The sequence below is a fragment of the Pezoporus occidentalis genome, unplaced genomic scaffold, assembly GCF_034315485.1.
Source record: "Pezoporus occidentalis ecotype Australia unplaced genomic scaffold, CSIRO_AGI_Poc_V1 ctg98, whole genome shotgun sequence".
Taxonomy (NCBI): domain Eukaryota; kingdom Metazoa; phylum Chordata; class Aves; order Psittaciformes; family Psittacidae; genus Pezoporus; species Pezoporus occidentalis.
This window is the reverse complement of record NW_026916347.1, coordinates 215386-228791: the sequence shown is the minus strand read 5'-3', so window position 1 is coordinate 228791 and position 13406 is coordinate 215386. Positions and strand designations below refer to the sequence as shown.

The 13406-nt window shown below is 43.2% G+C and overlaps 1 protein-coding gene across 3 annotated transcripts in view; it reads left to right on the top strand.

Moving 5' to 3' along the window:
- Positions 1-765: 765 nt before the first annotated feature.
- PIK3AP1 (phosphoinositide-3-kinase adaptor protein 1) overlaps positions 766-13406 on the top strand; it is a 51257-nt gene continuing 38616 nt past the window's right edge. The window contains exons 1-2 of one of the 3 annotated variants that reach the window (XM_062606695.1): positions 766-1024; positions 8481-8897. In XM_062606695.1, coding sequence (XP_062462679.1) covers positions 781-1024; positions 8481-8897 — 661 coding nt within the window. In that variant the 5' untranslated portion in view covers positions 766-780. The remainder of the gene's footprint in view (positions 1025-8480; positions 8898-13406) is intronic. The other 2 variants (XM_062606699.1, XM_062606697.1) reach the window with 2 other exon arrangements.

The following is a 13406-nucleotide window of genomic DNA, read 5'->3' as shown; positions in this document are numbered from 1 at the left end:
TTTGGAGGTCACAGGAGAGTTTGACCAACTTCTAAGTCAGAGTTGATTAGTAGGAAAGAGTTGATTCGTGTTTGTAACCAGTTCTGTTTAAACGTTAGCATTTGTAAGAGTAAATAAGCTGCAAGCACAATGTCCAGTGACTGCTTGGGGAATGATTGTTTGGGAATCTAACTGGTAAGGTATCTGCTTTTGTTTTGCTGAAGTGCAGCAAGAAAAGACTTTACTAGTTCTTACCAAAAATGTGTTTCTGAACACAAATCAGTGCAAGTTTGCAAAGGAATAAGCAATTATTTAGGCAGAATCTGTTGCTTGTTTTCTAGCAACAAAATTAAATTGAATCTTACTCTCTGAACTTCAACAGTGTCCTTTCACTGCTTGTTGTCTCTGTACTCAAACATGAGCATAGTCATACAGAGTCAGGTAAATCTAAGTTAAAAGACAGCATCTTCTAGAGGGAAATACAGAACACCAAGATGCTTCATTCTACGTGGAACAATTTGTTTTCCCCTAGGAAAAAATAAAACTCCTTGCTCATAGGAGACAGAATTCAAAGCCAACTTTAGGAGTGTACATGGATCAGGTCTTTCTTGTTCTCTTCCACAACTATTGCTCTAAGTTTCTTGTGACTAACGATAAGGAGTTTCTGTATCACCATAACACATAAACGTTCCTCGCTGTAGCGCTGTTTGCTCGGCCACCCATGGAATGTGTGATTGGAGGCAGCTGGAATTTCCCTCCAGTGTCAGGAGGCTCCCGCTGTGTACCTGTCTGGAGGGGGGGATGCACCACTGGCTTTGGCGAGGCCGGCCCGGAGCCTCCCCGTGCCCTGCTCTGCAGGGGGCGTCGCGGGCCGCTGTCGCTGCCGTGTGCCCTCCCGGGCGGCGGGGCGGGAGGCGGAGCCCGGTGCAGCACCCGGCCGGGGTCGGGGAAGTGACCGGCTGTGGGGGGACTCGCCGTTCCGGCGGTGATGTGAGGGAAGCGGAGCGGCGCCTTCCTCGCGAGTCCCGCACCATGGCGGCTCCAGGTAGGTGCTGCGGCTTCTTGTCCCGGGAGCCAAGGGAGCGACGGGGCTTCTCTGCCCGGCTGGGCTGGGCGGGCGCTGCCCCCCCCGCTCTCCGCCCCGCTCTCCGCGAAGCCCGTCCCGTGAGCGAGCTCTCTCGCGCGTTGGTGCCGGTAACGGGACGTAGCGGAGCCCGGAGTCCTGTCGCGACTGCGGGGCGGTGCTGTTGAACGCCTCTGCTCCCCCCTGCTCTCGGCTGCTGGGGAAAGGGGAAACGGGGTCCCTTCCCCGAGTTTAGGGGAGCTCCGGGGCTCTTCAGAGCAGCAGAAGCTCCCTTGTTCGCAGCCAGGTTGTTGGGCGTTATGCCTTATCTTTCTCCACTTGGCTTGAGCACAGGGCAGGTGCTGACAGAGCTATGCCTTCAGTGTACTTCGGGTTGGCAGCTCAGCTAGCTCTAAGGGAGGGTATTCTGTACAGCAGTGTGTCCCTGTTCAGTTTGGCTGGTTTTCAGCTCAGGTGTTTTTCTGTGATGTTTTGCAGAGAAGTCAGTTCTTTCTAAATACTGCTTTATCCCCCTGCACTTGCATACTTCCCTTTAGGATATGACTTGGTGCCCCTTGTGACAATGGCACAGGATCACAAACAAACTGAGCTAGTTTGCCATCAATGAAAATATTTTAGCTAACACATGTTCAGGTAGAAGTGGTTAGAGTAGAGCTGGAAACTCCAGGGGAGAAGGGTTTAACTTATATTGTGCAAGCCTTGTTAGTGCCCGGTTTGCAAGTTCCCCTCCCTGCACGGAAGTGTATGTGTTTTATCTAAAAAAGGGAAAACGTGCTATTCTCAGGGTGTGAAGTAACATTCGTGTTTCACTGGCGCGTATCTCCTTGTAATGTAAAAATAAGTTAAACTGCGGCCTCAGGAGACTTGTGGGTAAAACTACTCTTCTCCTTATAAACAGAAGGTGATTTCACAGAGACTCTTAAAGTAGAACAACTTTAGGTCCACATATCATAATGCAAATCTGTTGTTCCTATCACTGAAGTTTGGCTCGCAAAGCTTATCTACTTTGATTCTGCTGTTTTTGTTTAAAGGAAAGGGTTTCTGTTCCAGTCAAAGTGAGAGGTCTCTAGGATGTTAATAATTATTTTGTGATCACTGTTACTTTGTTATGCATTCCAGTTAGGCAAAGAATGCATTTATCTCCTCGTACGTCACTTAAATACATAAACTTTAGGCACAGAAATATGAAAAATGCTGAGGACTTCTGTTAACATCCTACCACCTCTTGGAAGTGCTCTCTCTTTAAGAATCTGATTATTAAGACACCTTGGGTTGGGTTTTATTTATATCACAACTAATAGTCTTTAATAGGATGTGAATCCTCCTCTACCAAGGTGGTTTAAAACCAGGCAGGCAGCTCGTTCACTCACTCCCCCCCTTCTTTCCCTTCCCCTACTCCCGGAGGGATGGAGATGTGAAATACGAACTCGCTCCTCTAAACAAGATAACAAGGTTTTATTGAGGGACAAAGTCAGTAAAGCAAAAGCAACAGCGCTGGGCGCATGACCGTAGCCAGAGGTGCAAGTGATTAATATTTGTTACAGGTTTATATACTTTCACTATTACATTAGTTACATACATATTCATAATTCCCACGTATAGGCGGGGGATATTATAACTAGCTTCAAGAATTTGTTATTATAATCTCCTCCTCTTGGCGTCTGCGCACTGCTCTGCTGTGATTGTGGGCAGGGGTCTTGAGGATGAAGTAAACAGTCTTCCTCTTGTGAGTAGGGGTCTTCAAGATGAAGTAAGCAGTCTTCCTCACAGTGTACTTTTCACCTTTGGCACAGTTGGACCCCCCAGTAATCACACAACCAGCTATATCTGTAATTATTCTGATAACTAGTAAAGATTTAGAACAGTGTGCCCTTCCTGCAAAATTTATTGCAGGATGGGCAGACAAGGAGTATCCCAAGCTAGCAGATGTTTGGGAGGCTCTGTCTCTAAACTAACTGATAAGTAGAAGGATGGTGTGAAATAACTGATTCATGTTTAGTGGAGCCACTGAATCCTGTTATCTCACCACAAACTTACCACACAAACATTGTTCTTTAAAACTAAAGATACTTTAGAAGACTAGTGTGAAACAATTCATGTTTAGTGGGGCCACTACATTCCACAGACTTACAACATAAACATTGTTCTCTTTCTGCAACCTAAGTTAAGCTAAAAAAGTACTTTAACTCTATGTTTTTCCAGGCACTAGCTTACCTTATATCAAGCCCCTCCCCCCCTTTCTTTTACCTTTACAAATTCTTTTGCTATGTGACTCTGTTTTGATCAAGAGATCTGAACCTTTTTAACTTATTGTCTAGTCTTGTGTCTTTAGAGAGTTTTGTTTCTGTTATTGTAAACTCATACAGTTATATCCACATAACCACACCTATGATTTGCGAAAGCCAATACATTTATGTGTTTATCACAGAGAGGAGAACCGAAAAGAATGCAACTCCCACGGGTTGAGGTAAGAACAGTTTAGTAACTAAGGTATAACACAAATTACTGCTGCTACCAGCAATCATAATAATGATAAGAGAAATAACAAGGGAAGAAAATACAACACCTCACCACCCACCGACCGATAACTCGCCCCCCCCAGCCCGACCAAGCACCGACCGATACCTCATCCAACCCTGCAGCCCCATCCCTTCTGGGTAGCTCTCCATTACGCCCTGGGCATGATGTGCTGTGATATGGAATACTTCTTTGGTCCGTTTGGGTCAGGTGTCCTGTCTCTGCTTCGTCCCAGCCTCCCCTCCTCCCTGGCAGAGCATGAAGCTCAGGAAGTCCTTGGCCAGACTAAAACATCAGTGTTATCAGCTCTGTTCCCAGGCCGAAAGTCAAAACACTGCACTGCACCAGCTACTAAGAAGGAGAAAAATGACCGCTACTGCTGAACCCAGGATACAAGGATTGATATTTTGGGCTGCCATATTTGTGTATCCTCCATACACGTGAATCTGAAAGCAATCTGAGAAATTAGCTTTAGAGGCTCTGTAGTGATTTTTCACTTAGTCACAATTTGGGGGAGATTTGATCTAGTAGATGAAAATAAATTTGCTTGCCATTGTGTATGGTCGTCTGGGTTGGAGTAATGGATTTCTCTGTCAGTTTTTTCCCTTGTCTGTGAACAATGAGAAGTCATGGTCTGCTTAGGAGAGGGATGTGAAAGATGACACAGAAAAGCTGTGTAATTATTATTAGAGACCCTGAATTGCCTTTGTGGGACCAACAGTACAATGGAAAACTATTTATGATCTGTAAATTGAAAAAGGTCAAACCTTTCGGCTTGTTCAGTGAAATAATAGGTAATAACAGTTGGTGACATCTGGTTCAAATTTGGGAAGTGTTAATTGGGCACCATGTAGTCTTACACAGAGCAGATATGCCAGCTTCCTGCAGTATTCTTTAGCTATTGCAGTGGTAATCAGAACCTTGCAATATGGTATTAATCCACTATCCCATGTTTGCTCTGGGCTCAAGCATTGTCGCCTCACTTCTCCCAGACATGGTCTGAAGATGACCCTGATTTGCTTGCTTCTCAATGAGGGGCTGTGAAGGCATGATACAGTGTATCACTGTAGGATATTTTTATCCTCTTGCTATGGGTCTTCGTGATTTTTGACTAAATTGCTTTATTCCCTTCCATTCTGTTTATAAACTGGGGAAAGCTTTGTATCATGTTCTGTCTCTGTGCTATTTATTCTGTGGGCCTTCCACCACAGTTAGCATTTCTACAGTACTAGTTTGTAATCTCATCAGTCTTTTAGCATTGCTGTATAATAGAGTGAGCAACTAAGCACTGAAGATGCAGTTACAGCGGAAAGAAGATACTGTTAAAATTTTGTTGTAAAACTAACAAGGTTACACTTGAGAGGGTAAAAAAACTTTTGAAACTGCTGGCTGATGCAAATCTTTCTCCATCATGCAATTGCATATACTATTCATATCTTTTTTACTTGAATTTAAGGCTTCCTTGTGTTTGCTTTTCCAAAACCAGCCTGTTGTCAAAGCATCCATCTAAGGTCAGGGTTTAAAGAAATACAGTGCTTGGTGTTCACCTAGGGGTCTCCTTCTATGTTTAAAGTAATTGGAACATACATTGTGCTTCAAAGTGTGCTCTTAGGGTTTTTCTGTAACTGATATGTGACAAGTTGCAGGAAAAACTCCCCCAAAATGTGCTGTATTCTCTATTTATTGCACTTTACCCCGAGGACTGTGCAGTAGTTTATACTGCAAAGGAAAGTATTTGGTTAGACAAATAATAGCATGATTTAGGAAAGTAAGTCCTGTGTCATCCTTCATTTAAATGGGATGTTGCAGTTGAAACTATTTCTGGATTTTTATTCTTTGAAACAGTCCTGTTGCTGACTTAAGCTCTTTAAGATCCTCTTCCAGTATTTTTCCTTATGAACATAGAGAGTTTCCTTGGCTCTAAAAGTGGAGTCAGTAATTTTATTTCTCAGTTCTTCTTTTAAAAGCGCTGTTCCTCAGTTTATCCTAAAAGTGTAAAAGGCCGAGGTAAGAGGGCTGAGAAGAGCTGGCACAGCTCTGTTGAGGCGAACAGTGTGCCAGTAGAGCAATACTAGCTAGGGAATCAACACATTTCCTAAACACTAGGTAAAGTTCCTTCCTGCAGGTTGCAGAGGCTACACTGCTCTGGGTGGTGTCGTCTCTGGGGATAATGGTGGCAGGGAGCTTGCAGAGTCTGTCAAGTCTGCGTCTTCTGCCTGCGTATTGGAGAAGGGAAGCTTCTCGGATACTTAGTGCCCCTACAGTGCAATGCGCGTTTAAAATCAGTGGCTCCCCCACCCTGCATCCCCTCCAAGCGCAGCTGCTTCCTTTCATTGGAGGACTGGAGAAGTTCCTGTTTGCTAACAGGCTTAGTTGTGGAAGCTGTACTCTTTTTAAAAAGGCATGGTAGGATTTGGTGTTCCATTTAATAGAACATTAAAATGCTCTGGAGGCAATTGCTGCTTTCCCCAGTGTCCAGAGGTGGGACTTCTCTTGGAGGCTGCCAAGGTGGGACTTTAGGAGCCCTGGACATACCTTGGGGAGCTGCTGCATCATCTCCCTGTCTGATGAGGTTTGGCTGAGATGGCTGTGCTGTAGGGTATGGTCTCCATTCTCAGCAAATAGCTGTGTTGTCCTTTCCCAAGGTACTGTGTGTGCATCAACATGTGGCACTGGAATCACAGAATCATAGGATCGTAGAATACCAGGTTGGAAGGGACCTCAAGGATCATCTGGTCCAACCTTTCTAAGCAAAGCATGACCTAGACTAGATGTCCCAGCGCCCTGTACAGCTGAATCTTAAATGTCCAGCGTTGGGGGACTCCACCACTTTCCTGGGGAGATAATTCCAATGGCTGATTGTTCTCACTGTGAAAAATTTTCCTCTTGTATCCAGTCGGAATTTCCCCTGGAGTAATTAACTTGTGTCCATCACCCTTCATCTTTTTCATGTGACTCCATGTAAAAAAGAAGCAGAAGTCTCTTGTGCTCCTCCCTTTCTAGAATAAAACAACTAACCTCCTGAATTCTGCTTACTTTTCCTGTTTCTGCTCATGTGATTCTGTTGACTTTGTCAAGTGGTGTTCAGCCAGAAGGGGCGTTTTGGCATATTGGTGTTCTCACTGGTGTTGAAGCCATTTTCTTTTCACAGCAATTCTGCTCTCTTACCTTAAAGGTCCCAAGGCTTTGGGTCTGTTTGTTTGCTTTATGAATTTGCTGGATCCTTGCCATTGAGAATGCTGACTCTTACAGGCCTCCATCTGGGGTTCAGGAACTGTATTCACCCAGAAACAGGCAGCTATTCTAGTGAATACTGCTGAACTGCAGTGTCCATGTTCTTCATAGCTAGGACATCATCCTGTCACTGCTAGAGACTTCCCATTTATGTAGGTGGCCATAATCCTATTGGTTGAGAACAGAGCACATTTCCACACTTCCTAACTTTGCCACTTCTGTTCAACTACAATCTGAAGTTGGTAATTGTCTGGTTTAGAGCAGGGGTACAGTAGCCTATACATCATTTCAGCCTTCATTTCTTAATGAAGGTTGTTGGGAAGGTGTAGCCTTTGGAGGCTGTTCAATTTTGGTTGAATTTTAATAAGGCGACTACGAAACTGTCATCTTCAATTCTGATAAATCCACTCTCTGCAGATGCTCTTTTTGGCATGCCATATTTTAGGCATTGCCTTCTACTTTAATTAGGAAAATCTGTCTTTGTTTGCTTGCTTCTGGATGGAGATGAGTTGGAAATTTTGACACTTTTAAAGAGAGAAACTGGCATTAGATGACAATTTGCTAATAAGATTTGAGATGCTCCGCACTGAAATTTACTATGGGACCAGAGCCATAATCCTCAAATTTGGATACACTTCTTCACAGGTAAACAAGAAAAATAAATTTAGACTTAAAAGTTTTCTTAAGATTGGTGAGAGAGCACCATATCATGTCATACTTGTTCAGTCTGTATGTAAGCATCCTGGCAAGCTGGAAGCAGTTTTAAAAGTGCTTTCATTCCAGAGCACAGAAATGCAGGAGTGTGTAAGTAGGCGCCTAGGGAATTATGGAATAAGTTCATTTTGGTGGGTCTGTTTTGGGCTGCACCGTTGTTCTATTAGATCTTCCCCTCTGAAGAGAGAGTTTGACATGCCAAAGTGATTGGGTAACATTTGTATGACCATTCTGGGGGAAGGACTCCAACACAGGCTTGTAAAACATCTGAAGCCTGAATGACTGAACTATGCTGAACTATGCTGCGGGCAGAGGGGCTGGTGTACCCTTCAGTTACATGCATACTTTGCAGGCAGTTTGCTCTTTGCTGCAATGAGAGCAAATGTCTAACACCATGAAAGCCATAGCTTTCCTGTAAGCGTTGTGGGATCTCATTTAAATATAGGCCTTTCTTATTTTAGGTGTGCTATGTCTATTGTATACTCTGCTTGAGCGCATAATAGTTTCCAGTTGTGTTGCAGGGACCATATAGTTACCTAAAATGATTTCATTTCACACACAAAGGTGAACCCCCCTTCTCAAGCTAGTTTGTTTTGGAGGTTGAGTTTTTGTGGTTTTTTTTCCTATCAGCATGCTTTAAATCTGTAAATCTCCACATGTGGTTTGTTTCATACTACATAGGGAATACTTTTTTCATAAGAAGGTTTTTGAAAATTAAAAAACTACTTACATTTTAGTGGTTTAAATGCAGATAGGAGTTCACCCATGCTTAGGATTGCTCTGTGGCTGTGAACACTTCACTTTGGATATATCTGCTGTTCTTTTGAAGAGCTTTGGAGCTTCTGACATGAATTATAGGGACAACCCTATGGGTTTTTTTGCTGCAAAGCTGTGGGTCAGTTCTTGCTTTGAATTTAATCTTCCTCCCTGTGATCATCTTGTACCTGTACAGGAGCCCCTGGAGGATATGATGTGCTGATTGTGTATGCAAGTGACGCCACTGAATGGTGTCAGTACCTCCAGAACCTCTTCCTCTTTACTCGGCACATTCGAAAGCATCGGATTCTAAGCTACCAGCTGGAAGGCAAGTCAGCCATCTCACAGCAGGAGCTGGACCTTTTCAGTGGAAGTCGGAGCATCATCCTTTTGCTATCTGCTGAACTGGTGCAGAGTTTTTATTTCCCTCCCATTCTGCAGAGCCTTCAGGAAGCCTTATGCCCCCCCCACAAAGTAGTCAAGCTGTTCTGCGGTGTTACAGACTGTGATGACTATTTGAACTTTTTCAAGGACTGGTCTCAGTGGCAAGAGCTCACAAATGATGATGAACCTGATGCTTACCTTGCAGCTGTCAAGAAGGCTATTTCAGAAGGTAAGGTAGCAGCCGTGGAGTTATGCTTCCTGGCCAGGGGTTGGAGGAGGGAGATACGTGGTATTGTTTATCCTTATTTTAACAGTGGTAACATGTTTTACTGAAACAGAAAACTAGAGAAAGTTGCACAACCATTGTAAACTAGGAAGTTTTGCAAGCTGATTTTGTTATGTCTGGTCCATTGGTTCCTAGTTCAGGAGAGGTTACTGATGACTTACAGAGAACTTCTGAATTTGGAGGTTATTTTAGGTGCCTGGCTTTGAATGCAAATAAAAAATAAAAACTGAGTACCTTTGAAGTTATGCCTGTAAATATTGTGCCCTGTACTTTATTGACCCTAGTTGATGGAAAATTATCTTTTCCTTCGGGCTTACATTTGTCATACCAAAACCAAAATAAGCTTGTCTAGTATGTATTTACTAGCACTGGGCCTAAAGTCAGAGATATAACCATACTGGCAGCAGATCAGCTTGTTACTTATGACAGAATGGCAGAGATTACCTGGAGAATTGCACTGATTGCCTTAAAAATAATTGAACTAGTCCACAAGTGATCACCTCATTTTGCACTAACAGAGGACTTGTGAGCAGGAGACTACGGAAGCCCAGTGTACTGAGTTTCAGTTGGGTCTGAACTTTCCTAAACTCTGGGGGTGTGTGCGGTACTCCATTCCTATAATTTCTGTGGAAATGAAAGTGGAGAGCTCTGGGGAGTCATGCTGCTTAGGATGTTTTTATGACACTGCCATGCATAGGGTTGTAGTGTTCTTTGTCTGCCTTATCAGGATTGAAGTCCTGTGGTTGGCTTAGGATTTGTCTGTATTTAGTGGTATAAATGAGTCAGTGCAGTCTTCTAATGTGTCTGGTGGTGTGTGCATAAAGGTGCTTTATGCCAGGATAATAATGGCAATAATGACAATGCCAAATATATCACAGTAAAAATAAATCTTTAAGTTATAGTCTTGGCCAAAACAGCTTCCCTGAAAAAAGATGACTTAGGGATTGTGCTGAAGATGGTATTGTCAGGTAACAAGGTCACAACAGGTATTTCCTAGTACCTTTTCAAAACCTACATAAACTAAAATTTGCATCTTCCTTTCAAACACCCCTAAACCACCTTGGTTTCCCAATGGATGACCTAGGACTAAAATAATCTGGCTCCTTTGCTTTAAGCCTCGAAGAAGACAGAGAACAGTGGCTGACCTTTTGTAATCTGGAAAAGAAAACTGAACAGAGATTAATTTAACTTTTCTGACTGTATCAGATCCTTCCTCTGTGTGGGGAAAAAAGTGACTAGGTGACCTCTTCTGTCGTGTGATTCTGCATACCAGGTTTTGTGAATGGCCTCAAATGCAAATGTTCTGATACTTCCCCTGGAGAGAAGACAACCCCAGGTGTACATAGTTCCCTTTCTGGCTGAAACTGGGAAAACTTTCTTCTTGGTTGGTAATATAAATTAGCATCTGCCTTACGGTCTGGTTGCAGCCAACCACAGCATAAGTAACTTAAAGTAAGAGTGTTTGTGGCAGCAGACCTCTCCCATAGAGAAACACAGCCTGTGCTCTGCTCCCAGGATTTTGTTGCTAGTATTTTAGATGAAGATGAATTTTGAAGTCAGGAGCTCTTAGAAGGTCTCAGTTAAGTCCGTTCTGTACGTCAAACTGAACTTTTCCAGAGTAAGGCAGCCCTCCATTGCTACAGTACTTAGCAGAGAAAGTTTATGACCATATTTGAGATGATTTGTCTGTGTGTCTTCCTCTGGAAAGAACTTCTCTCCATGTGCATTCATCAGTACTTCTAACAGCAGTGTCAGCATGCATTTTAAAACTAAGCCTGATGCAACAATGACCAAACTTCAGCTGCAGCTTTCTAATAGTTGAATCTTGAGCTAGTGAAGCGTATGACACAGGGCATGGTGATGGCAAATACCTCTACAGAGCCTGCACTCTGGCCCTGCTCAGGTTGTGCTGTTGCTTCTAGCACAGTTGTTAGTCTGTGGTTTGTTTAGTGCATCATGGGAACATGACACCTCCAGACATCAGACGGTGACAGCCATTTTATTTTTATTAGTTTAGTATAAATTCAGAAAGGAGGAAGCACTCATCTAGCCTTGTTGAGAACTAACTGTGTGCTGGCACTGACTCTTGCTGTCTTGTAGATGGGACTTTTTTACTTTCACAGTTTCTCAATCCTGGCAAACTGCAGAAGGCTGAAGGTTTGCAACTACAGGCACTTCTGTTATCTGTGGGGAAGTTTTCCAGGCTAACCAAGTTTTTCAGGCTATGCGATAACTGTGGGACATGAGAATGCTCAGGATGGCACTGTACCAGCCAGCTCAGGTCTGGCAGGGTATAATCAGCAGCCAGGGTACAGTGACCAGCATGCCACTTAAGCCCTCTTGTTTGACTTGTGATACCACACCATGCTGTGCTGCGTGCATGGGACAGCTGGAAGTCTGTGCCACACATTTGGAGTCAGTGACCTTTCTCTTCCTCCCATGTTCTCAGAGCTTGGTTGAAATATGTTTTGTATTATGCATATTTCTTCTCCAGTTTATTTCAGCTGCTACCTATGTTGGCTTGAAAAAATTCAAATTTTCTGCTTTAAAAGTTGATGTTTCCAGAGCATTTGCTATTTAATCAGTGGCTTTGAACTTAATGTACCCGAGCAAACTCTTGCAGGGAAAAACCCAGGGTAGTCAACATCTGCCTGAGGTTGCTAAGGTGATAACTGAGTGTAACAGCAGCTGTGAACAGTGCTGTTGAAGGACACATGCAGCCTTGGCTGAACAGAGCTCTCATGCAATGAAATGGACAAGAAAGAAAGATTAGTACCAGCAAACTTCTTGCAAAATGGGGGAGGTCAGGAGTGGGTATAAGAAAGTATGTGGTAAATATGGAGGACAGTGGGCAGTTAGAAGGAAGATGAGAATTTTGCTGGAGCCCTGTAGATGAGGAAGAGCTGGGATGTTACTCCACCTAGCTTATTGTGAGATACTAGAGACCAAGGCAGTGAGCTTTTGTGGGAGGAAAATGGCATAACAGAAACTGCATAAGGTGTTGTTGTTCTCCCTCCTGTACATGTTAGGGAATTTAATGAACTTCCTGGCTTTCATTTGTTGCACTGGTGAAACAACAAATGAAACTTGAGAGCATATCACAGAGTCATTCAGGCTAGATCACCTAGTCCAACCTCCTTGCTGAGACATGGTGAGATAAAGTGGGTTGCCCAAGACCATGTCCAGTCAAGTTTTGAATGTCTCTGTAGGTGAAGACTTCACAGTCTCTCTGAGCAACACATTCCAGAGAATGTGTTGTTTGACCACCCTCAGAGTAACAAAGCATTTTCTTGTGTCCACATGAAATTTCATGTGTTTCAGTTTGTGCCCATTGCCTCTTGTTCTGTCAGTGGTCACTATGGAGGAGAGTCTGGCTCCCTCTTTTTCATTTCCTCCCATCAGGTAAACATTGTTAAGATTTCCCCAACTCTTCTCCATGCTGAAGAGTCCAGCTCTTGCAGCCTCACCTTGTATGGAAGATGCTGTGGCTCCTTAATTATCTTTGTGGTCCTGTGCTGGACTCTGCCTGTAAAGCTAAAGTAACCTTGGAATAGGCTATTCAGAGTTTTGAGGTCAGGTTGGACAGATGCATGAGGTGTTCTCAAGTATGTCTCAACCCAGGGGGATGAAGTGATAGTACATGGGGCATTACTTTCAGCCTGACATCTCTAGTTGTTTGGTTGCTAGGTTTTGCTTGTCACTGCCATTTAGGGCTAGAGACCTAAATTCACAATGAACTTTTAAGTTTGATGAGCTTCTCTCCTGTTACTGTAGGGGCTAATGTTAAATGATCTGTTCAGAGATGATCTATAAATTCTTGTTTGTTATGTATGTCAAGATTTCTGCCAAAAGTCAGGTTTTTCCTGGGCCTGGCTAATAGTCTTTCATTGAAGGCTGTCAGTGTGTTCATTTGATTGCTCAGACAAACTGTGTGTTAGGCCTTTAATGCAGTTACGAATTTCTGCTTTACCATATACCTATTTCAGGACACAAAGTACGGTGAAATCCAGTATTTATCTGTTATGTTACCTTTATACTTGAGATGTCCTGAGGAATGACAAAGCAAATAGCATATCTTAGAAAAATAGTCTGTGGCTTTTGTGGATAGATTCGAACTTTACTTTCTTTCCCTCCCTTAAAAATACATTCACTCACATTGTTACTATCTGGTGGTTTTTGTGGTTTCTAATAAAAAGCTGCTTTTAGAAGTGTTCAGAGCTGCACACCTTGGCATAGGACAGGGGTGATCTCATCTCATTACAACAATTCATTGAAGTGTGGGTGCTTTGTACTCTATGGTGACATTGGTAATTATTCTTTATTCACATGAAAGTGCACACATGAGCACTCAACAGCTAATTGAACCAATGTGCATGCAAGTTCTAATCAATGAGATGGTGCAGGAAAGAAAATGCCTTTCATTATCTGGGAGAGAAATAAGATAGAGATGCA